We start from the raw sequence: 20,431 nt of genomic DNA, 5'->3' as shown, positions 1-20,431 counted from the left end.
ATGGCTCTAACAACTGCAAGGAAGAGGAAAGCATATTTTGGTTCTAGACCAGAAAAGAATATTTAAAATTGAAGTTATCCCATGATAGACTGGTAGTTTGGAAAATACTAGACTCTTACACAAAGCATAGTAGCTATCTGTGGAATTCTTCTCTAAAGGTCCTTTGATCCTTTGTTCTGAACTTTACCATTTTACTCCTTTAATGATTCAGAGCCCTCATTATGAATATCAATTGTAAAATTAGACTCTAAAATTAAAAGATGAGTAATACTGATTTGAATCTAATAAAAAAATCTTTCTTAAGCTAAATGACATACAGTAGAGGTTAGTTTATCAGTAATGTCTCGCATAATTTTCCTGCCCATATATACCTATCCCTTCCCTTTGATTTGCTTCTCTCAATTTCTTGCAGTCTTCTGTGTTTCTTTTTTTGCTGCTCAGGTAAAATAACTATTCTAAGCTCTGCTCCTCATAGAATATCTTTTTTTGTATGTAGCAAGTAGACTTATAGTATGTACTTTAAATGTATGATCTTTGCAATGTTTTCAACACCAACTATCTTCTTTAATAAGGTTTATGTTGGGTTCTGTGTTTTCTGCAATGCTGCTATAGGCTTGATTTTTTTTTTTTTTTTTTTTTTGGCTTTTGAATGCCAGATTATCAAATTATTAGATAACCCTACTTCATACCTCTCAAAATAAGAAATGGCCAATGGGCATGAAATAGCCTTATGATGTAAATGCCTATTTCAGGATATGTCAGTAATAAATTTGTAAATTACCAATTTAGGACAGTTTCTCATATGACACCTATATTTAACAGTCTCTACTCTCATCCAGTGTTGTAGAAAACACACCCTCTAAACAATCGAAAGAAACATGATGAATAAAAAAAGCACTTAATTTGATCAGTTTTTTAATGTTTCAAGTTTTGATTTAAATTGTACCTAGTTAACATCTAGTGTAATGCTGGTTTCAGGAGTAGATTTAGTGAGTCATCACTTATAATACCCAGTGCTCATCACAAGTGCCATCCTTAATGCCTATCACCCATTTAACCCATCCCCCCTCTCCTCCCCTCCAGCAACCCTCAGTTTGTTCTCTATAGTTAAAAGTCTCTTATGGTTTGCCTCTCTCTCTTTTTTTATCTTACCTTATGTTCATCTGTTTTGATTTTTAAATTCCACATATGAGTGAAATCATACAGTATTTGTCTTTCTCTGACTGATTTATTACACTTAGCCTAATACATTCTAGCTCCATCCATGTCATTGCAAATGGCAAGATTTCATTCTTTTTATGGCTGAATAGTATTCCATTGTATATATACACCACATCTTTATCCATTCATCAGTCGATGAGCATTTGGGCTCTTTCCATTATTTGGCTCTTGTTGATAATGTTGCTATAAATATGGAGGTGCATGTGCCCCTTTGAATCAGTATTTTTGTATCCTTTGGGTAAACATCTAGTAGTGCAATTGCTGGGTCATAGGATAGTTCTATTTTTAAGTTTTTGAGGAAAAAAGATACTGATAAAATATTGTTAAAACATCTATATTACCCAAAGAAATTTACACATTTAATGCAACCCCTATCAAAAAAACTCTGTTTTCCAGAGTATCTGTACCAGTTTGCATTTCTACCAACAGTGTAAGAAGGTTCCCTTTTCCTTCTCACCAGATTGGTTGTTTTCTGAGTTGTTAATTTTAGCCATTCTGACAGGTGTGATGCAGTATCTCATCATGGTTTTGATTTGTATCTCCCTGATGATGAGTGATGTTGAGCATCTTTTCATGTTAGTCATCTGGATGTCCTCTTTGGAAAAATGTTCATGTCTTCTGCTCGTTTAGCCACTGGATTATTTGTTTTTGGGTGTTGAGTTTGATAAGCTCTTTATAGATTTTGGATACGACTCTTTATCAGATATGTCATTTGTGAATGTCTTCTCCCATTCTGTAGGCTGTAGTTTTGTTGTTTCCTTCACTTTGCAGAAGATTTTTAACTTGATGAAGTCCCAGTAGTTTATTTTTGCTTTTGTTTCCCTGGCCTCTGGAGATGCGTCTGTCAAGAAGTTGCTATGGCCAATGTCAAAGAGGTTACTGCCTGTTTTCTTCTAAGGATTTTGATAGTTTCTTGTCTCAAATTTGATGGTTTCTTGTCTCACATTAAATATTTTGTCCTTGAATTTATTTTTGTGTAGGGTGTAAGAAAGTGATCCAGTGGACAGAATGCTACTCTCCAACTTTCCCAATATCATTTATTGAAGACATTGTCTTTTTCCTAGGATATTCTTTTCTGCTTTGTCAAAGATTAGTTGACCATATAGTCGTGGGTCCTTTTCTGGGTTTTCTGTTCTGTACTATTGATGTGTGTGTCTCTGTTTGTGCCAGTACCATACTGTCTTGATGATTACAGCTTTGTAGCTTAAAATATGAAACTGTGATGCCTCCAGCTTTGCTTTGCTTTCTCAAGGTTGCTTTGGCTATTTGGAGTCTTTTTTGATTCCATACAAATTGTAGGATTGTTTGTTCTAGCTCTGTGAAAAATTGCTGGTGTTTTTTTGATAGGGGTTGCATTAAATGTGTAGATTTCTTTGGGTAGTATAGATGTTTTAACAATATTTGTTTTTCCAATCCATGAGCATGGGATTTTTTTCATTTCTTTGTGTCATCTTCAGTTTCTTTCATTAGTGTTCTATAGCTTTCAGAGTACAGTTCTTTTATTTCTTTGGTTAGGTTTATTCCTAGGTATTATTTGGGGTTTGATCCAATTGAAAATGGGATTGATGCCTCGATTTCTTTTTCTACTGCTTCATTATTGATGTATAGAAATGCAACAGATTTCTGTATGTTGATTTCGTATCCTGTAACTTTACTGAATATAGGTATCTGTTGTGACAATTTTTTGGTTGAGTGTTTCCGGTAGTTTATATAGTGTCATGTCATCTGTGAATAGTAGATATTTGACTTCTTCCTTACCGACTTGGATGCCTTTTATTTCTTTTTGTTGTCTTATTGCTGAGGCTAGGATGTCCAGCACTACGTTAAATAATAATGGTGAGAGTGGAAACACCTGCCTTGCTCCTGACCCTTGAGGAAAAAGCTCCTAGTTTTTCTCCACTGAGGACCCCACTGTGGGTCTTTCATATATGGCCTTTATGATGCTGAGGTATGTTCCCTTTATCCCCACTTTGTTGAAGTTTTTATCAAGAAAGACTTGTATATTGTCAAGTGCTTTTTCTACATCTATTGAGAGGATCATATGGTTCTTATCCTTTCTTTTATTAATGTGTTATATCATGTTGATTGATTTGTGACTATCGAACCACCCCTGCAGCTCAGCAATAAATCCCACTTGATTGTGGGGAAATAATTCTTTTAATTTACTGTTGGATTCAGTTTGGTAGCATCTTCTTGAAAATTTCTATGTCCATGTTCATTAGGGATATTGGCCAGTAATTCTCCTTTTAGGGGTCTTTTTCTGGCTTTAGAATCAAGGTAATACTGGCCTCAGAATGAGTTCAGAAATTTTCCTTCCATTTTTATTTTTTGGAGCGGTTTGAGAAGAATGGGTGGCTCAGTCAATTAAGCAACCAACTTTGGTTTCAGCTTAGGTCATAATCTCATGATTTGTGAGATAAAACCCTGCACTGCACTGACAGTGCAGAGCCTACTTGGGATTCTCTCTCTCCATCTCTCTCTGCCCCTCCCATGTTCTCTCTCTCTCTCTCTTTCAAAATACATAAACTTTAAAAAAGAATAGCACCTGGGTAGCTCAGTTGGTTGAGCGGTCTACTTCAGCTCAGGTCATGATCTCACAGTTTGTGGTTTCAAGCCCCACATCAGGCTCTGTGCTGACAGCTTGGAGACTGGAGCCTGCTTTGGATTCTGTGTCTCCCTCTCTCTCTCTCTGTACCTCCCCTGCTCACACTCTCTCTCTCTCTCTCTCAAAAAATAAATAAACACTAAAAAATAAATAAATAAAAATAATAAAAAAGGATAGATATTAATTCTTTATTAAATGTTTGGTAGAATTTCCCTGAGAAGTCATCTGGCCCTGGACTTTTGTTTTTGGGAGATTTTTGATTACTGACTCAGTTTCTTTGCTGGTTATAGTTCTGTTCAAATTTTTTTATTTCTTCTTGTTAAAGGTCTGGTAGTTTGTATATTTCTAGGAATTTTTCCATTTCTACCAGATTGCTCAGTTTGTTGGCATGTCATTTTTCATAATACTTTCTTATAATTGTTAGTGTTTCTGTGGTGTTGGTTGTTATCTCTCTCATTTGTTATTTATTTATTTGGGTCCTTTCTCTCTTCTTTTTGATAAGTCCTGCTAAGGGTTCATCAATTTATTGATTCTTTCAAAGAACTAGCTCCTAGTTTCATTGATCTATTCTACTGGTTTTTCTTTTTGTTTCTATATCATTTATTTCTGCTCTAATCTTTATTATTTCCTGTCTTCACTTGGCTTTAGGCTGCATTTGCTGTTTCTTTTCTAGCAACTTTTGGTGTAAGATTAGGTTGTGTATTTGAGATTTTTATTCTTAAGGTAAGGCTATATTGCTATATACTTCCCTCTTATGACTGTTTTTTCTGTATCCCAAAGGTTTTGGACTGTTATGTTTCATTTTCATTTGCCTCCATTATTCTTTTATTTCTTCTTTAATTTCTTGGTTAGTCCCTTCATTCTTTAATAGGATGTTCTTTAACCTGCATGTATTTGTGGTCTTTCCAAATTTTTTCTTGTAGTTGACTTCAAGTTTCATAGTGTTGTGGTCAGAAAATATGCATGGTATGATCTCAGAGGTTTTGTATTTGTTGAGGTCTAATTTGTGACCCACTGTGTGAACCTGTTCTGGTGAATGTCCCATTTGTACTCGAAAAGAATATGTATTCTGCTAATTTAGGATGAAATGTTCTGAATATATCTGTTAAGTCCATCTGGTCTGGTGGTCATTCAAATCCATTGCTTCCTTGATGTTTTTCTGCTTAGATGATGTTTCCATTGCTGTAAGTGGGGTGCTAAGTCCACTACTATTATTTATTACAATCAATGAGTTGTTTGTTATTAATTGTTTTTTATATATTTGGGTGCTTTCAAGTTTGGGGCATAAGTATTTAAAATTGTTAGATCTTTTTGTTGGATAGACCCCTTTATTATGATATAGGGTATGATATAGGGCCCTTCTTTATCTCTTGTTACAGTCTTTGGTTTAAAATCTAGTTTGAATCTAGTTTGTCTGACATAAGTATGGCTACTCCAGCTTTTATTTATATATATATATATTTATTTTATTTATATATATATGTATATATATATATATATCCATTAGCATGATAGATGGTTCTCCATCCCCTCACTTTCAATCTGCAGTTGTCTGTAGGTCTAAAATGAATCTTTTGTAGGTAGCAGATAGATGGGTCTTTCTTTTTTCTTAATCCATTCAGATACTCTGTGTCTTTTGATTTAGTCCAAACTTAGTGAAAATCTAGAGATTTTCTTGGTTCCTTTCTACTATTTGTCACTTTAGGTCTTTCTTTCCTCCTTAAAGAGTTCCCTTTAATATTTCTTGCAGGACTGGTTTAGTGGTTGTGAACTCCTTTAATGTTTGTTTGTCTGAGAAACTCTATCTCTCCTATTCTGAATGACAGCCTTGCTGGATATAGTATTCCTGGTTGCATATTTTTCCCCTTCAGGACATTGAATATATTATGCCATTCCCTTCTAGCCTGCCAAGTTTCTGTGGATAGGTCTGCTACTAACCTTATTTGTCTTCCCTTGAAAATTAGAGATTTCTTTTCCCCTGCTGCTTTTAGGATTTTTCCCTTACCTGTTTATTTTGCAAATTTTACTTTAATATCTCTTGGTGTTGGCCTGCTTTGGTTGATTTCACTGGGAGTTCTCTGTGCCTTCTGGATTTTTATGTCTGTTTTCTTCCCCAGGTTATGGAAGTTTTGGGCTATAATCTGCTGAAATAATCCTTCTGCTCCTTTTATCCTCTCTTCTTCTGGGTCTCCTATGATACAAATGTTATTACACTTTAAGGAGTCACTGAATTCTCTAAGTCTTATTCATGATCCAGTGTTTTTCATTCCCTCTTCTTTTGAGCTTCATTAATTTCTATAATTTTATCTTCTATATTACTTATTGATTTCATGCTTCTTTCATCCTTGTGGTCATTATATTCCGTCTATTTCTCATCTCAGTTATAGTATATTTTTATTTCAACCTAAATAAAAAAATAAAATAAAAATAAATAAATAAATAAATAATAAAATAAAAAAATAAAAAAAAATTTTACTTTTACATCTTTTATCTCTACAATAAGGGATTCCCTTCTGTCTTCTATGCTTTCCTATGGTGTCTTCTGTGCTTTTCTTAAGCCCAGTTAATATCCTTATGATTGTTGTTTTAAATTCTGGATCAGGCATATTACTTACATCTGTTTCAAAGAGATCCCTGACCATGACCTTTTCTTGTTCTTTCTTTTGAGATGGATGAATTCCTCCATCTTGGCATTTTGTCTAGGTCTCTTTCTTTGGTGTGTTATGAAAGCTTGCTATGATTCCTGATCCTGAGAGTAATGGCTTTATGAAGAAAAGATGATATATTATCCAGGACCTGTAATTCCAGGAAGGGTTTCTGGTGTATGCTGTGTGCTCTCTGCTATTGTTTTGGCTGCTTTTTCCCTCAGGTCAGTCCTCTGTAGAGGTTCTTCTTGCCTGAAGGGAGGAGTGTTTGGGCCTTGCCCATAGTGCAGTGAGTTTTAACTAGGTGCACTCTGATCTGCTTGTCAAGAGGCTAGATCCTATTTCTCCATGAGCTGAAGCTTTGCGTACTCTATGGTGAGTAGACTTGGTGCACACAGGAGTTTATGCTGGTCTTCTAGGGGAGGAGCCCACTGCTCTGGTTCTCAGGTACACTTGCCCTAGTAAAGACGCATCTGCAGAGCCCAGAGAAGTGGGGCTTGGTATAAGCAGCTCAGGCCTCCACTGTTGAAGCTGTTCTGCTCCCTGACGTCAGTCTGTGCTGATGGGAGGGGGAGAAAAATGGCGTCAACCCTCTTCCTCATCCCTGGAGAGGGAAATTTATGTCTGCCACTGCCTGTGAAGCCCTCACAGAAGAGCAAACAATCTCCCTTCATGTGTCACAGGCATCCCTCAGATCTCTGCCTTCACCCTGTGTCTGGGCCATTCTGCCTTCCCAGCAGTGTAGTGCACCTGTTTTATCTCAGGCATGTTGGCTGCATTTCACAAGTCCAGACTTTAGGGACTTGTGGCACAGACCTGCTCTGGTCCTCTGGGCCAGTGTCTCGTGGCACTGGGGTTGATGCCAGTTTGTCCCAGAAGGGCATTTGCACCAACACGCAGGAGCCTGGAGTTTAGAGTAAAGTACAACAAAAAGCCAGTGTCCAGGTTAGCTGCCTTCAGCAAGTGTCTCTTTTCCAATGCTAAGGAATATGGCAGCACAGTGGCACCGACTGGCTCTTTTGTGCCCTGAGAGCTTATGCCTCCTCTCCCAGAGGCACTCCAAGAAGGAGAAACCATCCATCCCAGTGTGTCCCAGGGGTCCTCAGATCACACCATCTGCTCCTAGTCTTCTGCCCTCCTTCTCCACAGGAGCACCATTCTATCCACTGAGCTCTACATTGACCATGGTGCGAACTTCTAAACTCCAGGTTTTGAGCTTCACTGATTATAAAACCGCATGATAATCAGCTCCTCTCATTTTGTCAGTCAGTGGTTTTGAGAAAGTACTTTTCTTGTGCAATCCCCTGTGCACTTCTCTCACTCTCTTTTTCTGTCTCCGTGTCTCTCTCCTATCTCCATAATCAGGGCTCCTTCCCCTCCACAGCACCCACAATCCTTTCCTCCTCCAAATCACATCTCCATACCTCCTATCTTCTACCATGTGGTCTTTTCTCTCCCTCTATATGTGCAGTTTTTTTCTCAGTCCTTAGATCAATTTACCGGGTCTTTAGAATGATTTGATATTTATCTAGCTGTGTTCAAGGGACAAGGCAAGCATAAGGCCCCCCTACTATTCTACCATCTTAAGCTGATCATATTTTCAAACATTGAAAGGGGCCTCTTATATAGCTATGTAAATTTGTAATCAGGATTAGATTATTTCAAAACTACTTCAGTGTTTTATGGATGCACATTGAAGAATATGGAAAGATACACACACACACACACACACACACACACACACACTATAGATATAGTAGGGAATAGAATCAGAGAGAGAGTGAAAAGGACTTTTGTGTTTTTTTTACCATATATCATTGTACACTTAAAATTTTTGAATCAAGATTATAGATTTTATTTAAGGGAGTAAAAGACAATTTTAGAAACTACCTACAAACAGTGCCATATTATTCAGTAAAAAGACAGGAATGCTGTCTATGGCATACTTACTATTCCTAATGCTAATGAGTCTACATCTATGATCCTATGTTTATACAGCCTATAGGCTGCCAGAGGTAAAAAAAAAATTATATTTGTTGACAAGTAAAAGAGAAATAGACAAAAAGTATGTTTCATTTTTTATTAAAAATAAAATCCACACAAAAATTACAAAATCGGCTATTTATAATATCAAAAGGGAAATTTTCTATACTAAAGTGTTTATTTCTCTGCTCTTAGTTAACCATAACAATTCTTCTATTTCCATAATTACAAGAAAGGAAACTAAAAAACAAATGATTGAGTTTAGAAATATGCAAATAATAGTTATACAAAATTATTCAAATGTTTTGTATGATCTCTGTGTACTAAACAAGAAAACAAGGAGATTCAAGAGTTAAATTAGCGGTACTTGCTATGAGAATTAAATGCATTTCCCCTCAAGAGAAAAATTTTATTGTAGATGTTAGCCTTTCTATTTAAAGGCATCTTTTTGGACCCTGTTAAAGAAACTTCCACTTTAGCAAGTATTAAATTTAAAGGCTGAATAGATTAAATCTAAACTCTCTACATCACTAGGGCATATACATAAATGTTTAATATTATATACAGTATTAAAACAGCTACTTTGTGAATACTTCATGCATTCCCAGAAAAACACCAAATTCCTGAAAACATTCTAAAAACTTGAATTTCTAAAGAGTCATAGCAATTTGCCTTATGAACTATAGTTCATGCTAAATATTTCGATAATGTATATTCCAATGAGGAATAATCTTGAATAACTGTCATTTATAATATAAAATTTGAGCCAAACACTGAATTTAAATGACAAAAAATTGCCATACTTGAAAAAAAGGTTTAAAAATGACAAGATACACTTTATAAAATCATCCTAATTTTTACTTATCAATTAACTTGGCATATATTTTTTGTTAATGCTTACTGAGAAAACCAAATACTAAGGATGAAGGTGTTTTCACTAATTTAGCCTGAGTAGACATTCTGCATATTAGATGCATTTCATTTAAACTTTTATTTTAAAGTCATTTTAGATTAATTCCATCAATTTAAGTCTGCTTTTTAAATGAAATTTCTTAGTGATACTGTGCATAACTGATAATATAAAACTATTCAACCTGGTAGGAATAATGCCCCTATGCCAATGGATTATAAATATTAGAGTAATCATAATTCTTTTCTCATTATATAAAGAGTTTTGCTTATATTGTTTCTTATGTATAAAACTGTATCAATACCTTTTTTACTGGTGTTGAATAATGTGTGATAATAATAGCACTGAGAATGTGGTACCCACATATTTAGCTTCCCAGTAAATCTCTAAAAATCAATATTTGATATTAGGCCTATGATGTTAATACAAATTAATTGATTGAAAAACCAGTTTAATGGAAACGAGTATTTCCTCGCTTTTAGCACTTGTATTTGTTGAAATAGTCTAAAGAAGGAAAGGTATGATCTTAATAAGAGAAGCTTGTGCTGTAATAACTAGTAGTTTTCAATATTCACAAGTCATTCAGTAAATGAGAATGAAAAATGAGCTCTTCTATTGATGTGCTTCTCTACCCCTTATAAAGCAATATTAGGGAAAATTGACAGAAAATTGCTGTATGTATTTTTTCTAAAATTTCTGTGTATATGTAAGTGCATAACATCATGTTTGATTGTAAATTTCTGGGTGGAAAAAACTTGTGTTATGATCAATTGTATGATCATAATGGCAATGAATTCATTCCTCTCATGTGTGAGTCCGTCATGTTTAATTTCGTAAATCTTTGTTTCAGATTTTGCATGTGGTACTCTCTTTGGTAGCCACTATCTTTTGACATTAAAAATAATACTTTATGATCTTTTCAACTATATCCTGAAATTTTATACTAAAATGGGTTGTGTTGGATGAAATAATTAGTATGGTCTTTGGCATTTTGATTCCAATATAAATATTGACTTTTTTTTTTGTCGTGGTGAAAAGCCTTCTATCTATATCATCCTGATACATATTCCTAAATCCAAGAGACAATAGAAGAAATATGTTTGTATTTCATTTTACAATAATTTATTTCTTTTTAAAAAATTTTAAATATCAATAAGCTTTTTCTGCCAACTGTCAGATATGATCATTCAGTTAACAGGCACTGGAAACTTGGCACTTGTATTATTCCTATTAGGGTTTTGGTTGTCTGAATATAATAATTATTGGTGTACACAAATTTGTATCAAACATAAAACATAATAAAAATGTGGCCAATACATTATAAATGCTATAGTTTACCAAAAAATTATCTTATGCTAATTCTGTCTGTATACTTACTTGCTAGCATACTAAAAATAATAAAATTTAATTTTCACAGGATGTGTAGATAGAAAGATCAAACATAGATGCATTGTAAGGTTAACTTGACCTCAGTATGTGTTTATATGTTTTTATGACCATCATACTTGTTAATCTTTTCTCATAACACTTTGCATGACTTTGATTATTATTAAGTATGGCTTGAATATAAGATTTGAATAACCTCTAAATGAAGTGCCTGGTGGGGTGGTGCATTTCTTTTTAGAGATTGAACCGGTCGAGTTCCTCTGAGTGCAGCACAGTTGATAACCCTCTGCCAGGAGAAGGAGAAGAAGCAGAGGCTGAACCTATAAATTCAGATGAGCCAGAGGCCTGTTTTACAGATGGTAAGAGAAAAATCAAGACCATGGTCTACAGATGGTAAGAGAAAAATCAAGACCTTGGTTAGCCATCCATTTATTGGTATTTGGGATTTTATCTTAAAACCTAATACTTACCAGGGGTTATTCAGTGAAGTCAGAAGACTCCACTGTATGCTGATTCAGCCATGGCTCTATGACCAAGGGTAATCATTGAAGCTTTCAAAGCTTCAGCTTCCACACTTAAGATACTTTACTAACAATAATTTATGATGACAGGATGTTATACTATAAAGCACTCTACTTACTCAGGATGCTCTTACTTCTCATTTTAGATCCTTAATTCACTTTTCCAGTTCTGTGGAACCACTAGAATACAGCTTAATGGGATAGAGGCTACTACTGTCCTATTTATCATCAAGAGTTGAAGCCACCCACCAACTTTCAGTACATCATTTGATACTGTTAACCACAGTCTGTCTCAAAATCCTTCCTTTCCTTGGTTTCAGAAGCCACACTCTGCCTTTGTTCTTCTTTTGCATCTCTGAGAGTTGAGTTTCTTCTCCTCTTTCTTTCAGTGACTATTTTTATACACATCCCTTGAATACCAGTGTCTCCCACGTCTCAATGCTGTTACCTTCTTAATCTCCAGCCCTAAGGGGTTTTATCCATGTCTACACCTTAAACATTTATTTCTGTGTTGTTTGACTCTTAAATTATTATCTTTCCCCCTGATCTCATACTTGAGTTCCCGGTATGGTCATCTCCACTGGTTGCCTTTAAATATTTGAAGTATACTAAGTTTAAAACAAACTTTAGTGAGTTCTCACCCATATAATCTAAGGGTTCTCTGGTCTTTATTTCACTTAGTGACATCATGATCTATCCTGCCTCTCAGGCTAAAGACTTTGATTCAGCCCTGGCCTCTTTCATTCTAGCCACAAGTTGATTACAGAAACCCCAGTTGATCAGAAACTCTGGGGATAGGGTGTAGTCTCCAGGGAATTCTAATGCACACTAAAAGCTGAGAACCATTCATCTGTAGGATAAAACCTGAAGTCCTTAACAGCATTTAAAGCCTTTTGCATTTCAGTCTCTTCTAACAGTAACTCCTTTGATTCCTTTTCACTTTCTGACTTATTGAACTTACTACTCCTGGAATTTTTCAAGGATTTTATTCAAAGTAGTGACTTTGAACTTGCGCTATAAATGTATGCAATATTTTCTAATCAAATATTGTGTTATTCAAGTAAATACACAAGTCTATTCTAGAGTTGCAGTATAATACAATAACACAGACCACAAGCTTTAGAGCCTGATAAGTATGACTTCTACCTGGCCTACTGCTAATTCTCTGGGAGACCTAGAGCACATTTTTCAATCTTAAATTTCAAATTCCTCATCTGCAAAACAGATATAACAATCACATCTGAACCATAGGGATACTGAGGACATTAAATGACAAAACACAAATTAATTACCACAGTTCCTAACATCCTTCTTCTCCTTTTCTTTTAATTTTTTAAAAACTATTTTGATGGGGGTGCCTGGGTGGCTCAGTCAGTTAAGCGTCCAACTTCAGCTCAGGTCATGATCTCATGGTTCGTGGGTTTGAGCCCCGTGTTGGGCTCGGTGCTGACAGCTCAGAGCCTGGAGCTTGCTTCAGATTCTGTGTCTTCCTCCTTCTCTGACCTTCCCCTGCTCATGCTGTCCCTCTCTCTCTCTCTCTCAGAAATAAATAAAACATTAAAAAAATTTTTAAAAATTAAAAAAAAATATTTTGTTTACAGTCCTGTATAGAAGTTCTGATAGCACCGTGTTGATGCTAATGACTTGGTATCTATTATTCTCAGAATCAGTATTTTTTGTAGAAGTCATTGACTTGTGCTCATCCTCTGTGATTTTCTCAACCTGCCTCTAGCACTCAGGCAGTGAATAAAATACATGTCAAATAAAGAGATCTTTGAACTACAATGGGTGCATGAACATTCTTTAAATACAAGCTAAATTTCATTTTATGTGAGCAGCAAACAAGTATGACACCCAATTGGTAGTAATGTTTTCTTTGCTGAAATTAGTACCATGAGCAAAACAGTTTCCTTTAGAAGTGTTTCCTTTAGAAAATTTAAGAATTTCATCAGGTGTTGCCTATTTCTCAATATATTGATTAGCACCATTAAATATGAACAGATGCAACCAAGATTTCCTCTATTGAGTTTATTAATGACCCTAACTTAAAATTCAAGATAACTAGAAAGAAGTTGGGTTTATCAAATTATGTCTTCAAATTAGAAAATGGCTTTAGAAAAATTTAAGCCTTCTGCAGAAAGGATTCATGCTAAGCTATTTCAGACTGTAGGTGCTATCTCACTGAGATTAAACTTTACAAAGTTTATTTTAGTCCTACAAAGCTCCAATGAGAATACTTATGTGAGTCCTCTCAGATTACTTATAACTTCTAAATTGAGTCGAATGTATAAGAGGTTTATAGAAACACATTTTCAGATGAACTTTGACCTTAAAAATTGAAAATTTACGAAGGGCCAAAGTTTACATTAGGTAAATACGTTCTGAAGAGCTACAGCAAAAATGGGGCTATCATTAACAATACTATATTGTATACTTCAGATTTGCTAAGAGAGTAGATCTTAAATGTTCTCATCACACAGGTAAAGAAGAAATTGTAACTGTGTGAGAAGATGGGCTATGTTAATTAATTTGACTGTGATGATTATATTACAATGTATATTTAATATCAAATTATCAATTCACACACCTCAAATATATACAGTTTTAAATCATCAGTTATATCTCAGTAAAGCTGGGGATGGGGGATGAATAGGCAAAATCAACCTACAGTGATAGAAATCAGACTAGTAGTTACTTCTAGAGGGTACAGACTGGGAAAGAACATGGGGGTGCTTTCTGGGTGCTTAAAATGTTATGTCATGACCTACAAGACTATTATGTGAGTATTTTAATCTATATATTTATGATGGGTATACTATGCTAAATATATGTTCTACCTCAATAAAAAATGTAAATGGGGACACCCAGGTGGCTCAGTCCTTTGAGCGTCCAACTTTGGTTCAGGTCATGATCTCACAGTTCGTGAGTTCAAAACCCTGCATTGGACTCGCTGCTGACAGTGCAGATCCTCTGTTCCCCTCTCTCTCTGCTTCTCCCCCACTCACCATATCTCTCTAAAAGATATATAAACATTTTAAGAAATTAAACAAATAATTTTTTAAAAAAAAAGGCAAGAAAATTTATGAGGAAACACACATCTATAAGTCACATCACTCTGAGCAGCTGTGCTCCACTAAAAATTATACTTGCTGAACCCTCTGGGCTAAGAGGCTCAGCCTGGTAAATCAAACAGGGCATCTAATTTGCTGAGCCTCTCACCATTTATTCACTTAATTATTCTTGCATCCAATCAACAAATAATCATTAAACATCTTCTGTATTTCAGGCCCAGAGTGTGCACTGGAGAGAGATAAAGCAATAAAAAAAAACACTGTCCCTTGCCGAAATAAATATGTAGATATTTAGTAGGGCAGATAAGTGATACATGGGAGAGGTCAGTGATGGTTAGGGTTTTCTTCTGTGTCGGGGATGGGGGAGGTGTGGAGAGGACTACTTTAACATGATGAAACCTAGTATAGAGTTTATGAAACACATCACGAGAACAAATTAATGAAACCACCCAAAAGAAATAGCATTTACCCATGGGGACCCATTAAAATGTTTGAGAGGTTCTCTGTTATGTTTACATTTAACTAATAGTCCCTTTAAAAAAGAAGATATGGTAACATTGCCAACCAGCTAGGTTGGAAATCTCTTAGGATATGCCTTTGCATAAAAGCCAGACTGGTGGTCGAGTACTCCTGCCTCAAAATAAGAGTGAGAAATTCCCTGAGGTGTGATAAATCCTGAGGGCAATATTTATAAACCTTTGTCTTAGATAAAAAGCTTACTTTTCCAATTAGAGTGTATAGTCCCTGTTGCTGCCTCAATCCTACGAATAATATTTCTCTTCAATTTTAAGACTGACAAAAATAAATCTCAGATAGTAAAATCTTAAGAGGGACAACTTTATCCTCTGGTAATTATACTTGAGGCAGATATATTGTGTTCCACAGAAGACCTTTGTTTTTATTTTGAAATAAGTTATAAAGTCAAAAGCATTACGTTAATATAAAAAAATTCTATCCTAAATTTTTTCACTCCTTCTGGTGTTCTTTTGCTCAGGAGGAGATTATCTGGGAGTTAATTTTTGATCCTACTTTTTACTATTCTCCCACTTTATAAAATATTCCAGGGGTGCCTGGGTGGCTCAGTAGGCTAAGCATCCGACTTTGGATCAGGTCATGATTTCATGGTTCATGGGTTTGAGCCCCACATCAGGCTCTGTGCTGACAGCTCAGAGCCTGGAGGCTGCTTTGGATTCTGTGTCTCCCTCTCTCTCTGCCCCTCCCCCGCTCGCACTCTGTCTCTCTCAAAAATAAATAAATATTAAAAATATATTTTAAAAGCCTCTAAAATATTCTAACCTTATTGAATACATTTGAGAGGTATGGTTGTTTTAAATACAATGAAGATAAATTCATTCAGATCTGAGGTTATGTTAACTATAATTAATATTGGATAATAAAGGCACACGTATATTTTCTGTTCACTCTGGGGTTTTTTTTTCATCCTATCTATTCCAGTTTTCATCCAATATTTGTGAATTCTAGAATTTGCAGAGATATGACCTTTCAGATCATGACTAATGCTTGGATTATTTTAGAACTATTTTTGGAGGGGAATTATGTCTTTTAAGTCAACTATACCTGACATATTAAACCATGTAGAAGAATATAGTTGAGTACTGTGAGCAGAAATAAAGGGAATAACTGATATAGTTTTAGCCTTCTGGAAGCTTAAAATCTTCCAGAGAGAAAGGACAGGAACACATAAGATACACACAATCGCAAAAAACACCAGACACCTTTGAGAAACAACACAACACAAAATAAAACAAAACATAGCTTGCTACATTTTTATAGTGCTGGAAATTCGAGTGCCATATATACCTTATATTACTTGGATCAATGAACTAACTACATTTTAGAATCATGAAAGAAACTATAAAAAGACGTTGCCTAAACAGTACAGTTTAAGAGAATTCTAGTTTTGTTATTTCAAGTCATACACTTTATGATTATCTGAGTTTTCACTTGATAGGCTCAGTATTTTTAATTAAATACATTGTTTTATAAAACAGGAAATTATTTTTTTAATGGCTACCTTTCCGATCTCTGAAACAAGTATCTAAAAAGTGCTCTCCCACCTCTTTACCTTCCCTCCAATTGGAAGGGAAAACATGTTTTCAGTGTTTTTTTAATTGAAGTATAGTTGACACACAATGTTATATTAGTTTCAGGTGTACAATATAGTGATTCCACCAATCTGTACGTTATGTTACTGCTCACCAAAAGTGTGGCTACCGTCTGTCACCTACCATGCTCTTCTGTGTAGTATCATTGACTGTGTTCCCTATGCCATACCTTTCATCCTTGTGTCTAATTTATTTCACAAGTGGAAGTCTGTACCTTCCACTCCTCTTCACCCCTTTTGCCCATCCCCCCATTCCCTACCCCTGAAAACCATCAGTTTTTTCTCTATTTATGGGTCTGTTTCTGCTTTTTGTATGTTTCTTATTCATTTGTTTCTTAGATTCTACATGCAAATGAAATCATATGGTATTTGTTTTTCCCTGACTATTTCACTTAGCAGAATTCCCTCTAGATATATCTATATTGTTGCAAATGGCAAGATCTCATTCTTTGCTATGGTTGAGTAATAACCCATGAGATATATATGTATCAGATATATATATGTATGTATATTATACATATATTTATCTATCAATGGACGTAGCTATTTTAAATAATGCTGCAATAAACACAGTGGTGCATGTATCTTTTCAAATTAGTGTTTTTGTTTTCTTTGGGCAAGTACCCTGTAGTGAAATTATTGGAGCATATGGTGTTTCTATTTCTAACTTTTTGAGGAGCCTCCATGCTGTTTTCCACAGTGGCTTCAGTAATTTACATTTCCACCAGGAGTGCATGATGGTTCTGAAAGGAAAATTTTTAAGAGAGCAATTGGTTGTAGTTCCCCTTTTTTCAATCCTTTTCTTCTTCAAAGTAATTGTGGGTTTATTTATTTATATTTACTTTTTAATTTTTTTTCTTTTATAATTTGTGAGGTTTTTAAAATCAACTTCAATTTTTTATATTTACATTTTAAAATTTCAGTCATTATCTTTCTGGATCTCTCTTGGTCATGGTTCTGTTCGCCAGTCCTTTATGAACCTAATTACTCCCTGACTTATTGACTGCAGCCCCTTGTACATCTCTCCCACTTCCACTCTGTCTCCTTCTCCAAGCTTTTCTTTTATTCCACGTGTCCTAGTGGAGTACAGGTAAATGTTTCACAATTATTCTTCAAGAAAAAAAGTATGCAGATATACATCAGTTTATTATAAATTTTATAGATACAAAGAATGTGTGGCACATGATTTACAAGTAATAATATAAACAATATTCCTTGTTGTACATATAGCTCATTGATTCTCACAGAATGCTTTTGTTAAATTTTGGTAAATTTTGGCATTGATAAATAATCAATGATTGCAATTGATGAACAAGTATAGTTTTAACCCGAAGGTTGGTAGTATTTTCAATTATGTTAATCAGTAAGGTGAAAGTGAGACAAAGAAACTATATGTTAGAACTTGACTCATTCGTCAATGATGTTTGCAAACCTCTGATAATAGAATTTGAATAATGAAAGAATATTTACTCAATGTTTTGTGTTATTCATAGTGTCATGGCTACGAATATGACATTCTTATTGTTTTATATATTTTACTAACATGTCCTCCATTACTTTCTTAAATTTACTCTAGAAAACCAACAAGCCCTGGTTTATAGCATTTGATGATTTTTGTAGTGTAAAGATCTCCATCATTGCTTATTTCAAACTACTGATGTGACTTTACCAAATGTGGAGTTGGGAAGAGATGATAGTAGTCCAAATTTTCCATAATCCAGAGAGAAGATAGAAATATACTCAAGAACACTGATAAAAGTAAAATGATTAGAAAGTGATATGTTTGAAGTATTTCTTGTCTTTTCAAAAGTAAGTTATAATTTCAGGGAGCCTGGGTGGCTCAGTCGGTTAAGTGTCCGACTTGGACTCAGGTCGTGATCTCACAGTTTGTGAGTTCCAGCCCCACGTCAGGCTCTGTGCCTACAGCTCAGAGCCTCGAGCCTGCTTTGGACTGTGTCTCCCCCTCTCTCTGCCCCTCCCCTACTCACACTCTGTCTCTCTCTCCCTCTCAAAAATAAACATTAAAAAAAAAAACAAAAAAACCAAAGTAAGTTATAATTTTAAGTTCATATGATTTAATTCTTGAGGAGTGCTACATTTAACAGGCTCACAAAAATTTCTGACAATTTAACAATGAGTTATCAAGAGCTTGGGTGAGCTGACTCCAACATACCATTGCATTCTGTTCCTTAATATTACTGTTCTAAAATGCTCCAGACTTGGTCGTTTTCCTTCCTTACCCTAAAATATATTTTTGGTGTGACCTCAAAAACTGTTCTTTCCTAGCCCAGACTTTCCCCTGAGCTTCAGTTTAGACCTCTGAATATCTACAGGATATTTGTATTTGGAAGTCCCACCAGCATCTCAAACTCAAACCCTGCCAAGTGGCTCCCTCACCTTTGCTTTTCATTTCATTGCTGACATTCACTCAGTTGTTCTGGGGTCCTTCCTTTCTCTTACATCACATATCCAATAAGTCTGTAAATCCTGCTGACTTCATCTGCCAAACATGTCTTCAGTCTATTATTGCTCTAGAAACTAGAAGTTGCCATAACCTATCCATCTTGTTAAGGCTACTATACCAGAATTCTAAATGGTTTTCTGGCTCTGAGTCTTTCTCTACTTTCAACCTCCTTTTTCTTCTCTTCCAGAGTCTCCTTCATTTACCTGTTGACATCTATTTAAATTGCATCTGCCTATATCATTTTCTGCTTACAACCCTTCACCTACTCCTCAATGTCTATAGGATATGCACCAAACTCCTTCATGTGGTAGAAAATGCTTTCCATAATCTGACCAATTACTCTAACCTGATTTCTCACACGTGCCTCCTGTATATACTGTGCTTTCATCACAGTTCTGAACTGCTTATAATTCCTATGCATAACACAATTTGCTTCCTCTTGGCCTGGCCTTCCACCCATTCTCTTTTTGGCTAATACTTTGACTCAATTCAGGCTCCAGCTCTTCCTTCCACAAAGCCTCTTCCAGCCTTCTCCACGGCAAACAAGCCAAGTTAGGTGGGCTTCTTCCATGCTACCAAATAACCCCGTTACAGCTGTGATTTTAGTTGCCTTATCCAGTTACAGTCATTTATTTCTGTATCCATCTGCCTAACCAAAACCAAGAATAAGTTCCCTGAGGAAAAGAAACTATGTACACAGCTAAGTATACAAAAGATACTTAATAAATGGTTGAAACATTTTAAAGTAAATGTTCCTCAACTTACCAAAACAGCGTGTTTTACACCTAGGATTCTAAAGACAGAGTTGTTTTGTTTTTTTTTTAACATTTTTTAAATGTTTATTTTTGAGAGGGACAGAATGTGAGCAGTGGAGGGGCATAGAGAGAGAGGGAGACACAGAATCTGAAGCAGGCTCTAGTCTCTGAGCTGTCAGTACAGAGCCTGATGTGGGGCTCCAATCCACGGACCACAAAATCAGGACCTGAGCCCAAGTCAGAAGTTTAACCAACTGAGCCACCCAGGTGACACACATTGTTTTTAAAATAGACTACTTGAAACAATTTTACCTGCATCTTCTAATCTCCTAATCAAGATCTATTTCTTTTGAATATAATTTTAGAAACTTCTACCAATTCCTTAATATTGTCTAGAATGGTGCTCTGCAAAGATGGTTTTTTTTTAATAGAGTATCAGAAAATTGTAGATGAGATCCACATTAAGGAAAATTAGTTTGTCAGCAAAGAAGATCCTGAAAAGCATTTTGTCCTCAGATTTGAGTTTAATATTCATTCAGTGTTCATCATGTACCAGCACATTATTAGTACTGCAGTAAAGAAAAAAAATAAGTGGGTTAAACATTGTGGAAGAGATTGATGAGAAATCAAGGAAGTACAGAAGACAAGAATACACTTCAAGTTAGAAATAACTGACACGTTATTTTTAATTGAATCTATTCAAGTTGAATCTATTTAAAACCATATTGTAAACATTAGCAATTAT

At 35.2% G+C, this 20,431-nt stretch overlaps 1 protein-coding gene across 2 annotated transcripts in view; it reads left to right on the top strand.

Moving 5' to 3' along the window:
• The window catches only part of SCN9A (sodium voltage-gated channel alpha subunit 9), a 101,099-nt gene that overhangs the window by 52,051 nt on the left and 28,617 nt on the right, over positions 1-20,431 (top strand). For both annotated transcript variants that reach the window (XM_077751144.1, XM_077751143.1), the window contains exon 17: positions 10,989-11,109. In XM_077751144.1, the coding sequence (XP_077607270.1) occupies positions 10,989-11,109 (121 nt within the window). The remainder of the gene's footprint in view (positions 1-10,988; positions 11,110-20,431) is intronic.

The sequence above is a fragment of the Crocuta crocuta genome, unplaced genomic scaffold, assembly GCF_008692635.1.
Source record: "Crocuta crocuta isolate KB4526 unplaced genomic scaffold, BGI_CrCroc_1.0 scaffold219, whole genome shotgun sequence".
Lineage (NCBI taxonomy): Eukaryota > Metazoa > Chordata > Mammalia > Carnivora > Hyaenidae > Crocuta > Crocuta crocuta.
The sequence above is the reverse complement of the archived record's forward strand: the minus strand, read 5'-3'. Positions and strand labels throughout refer to the sequence as shown.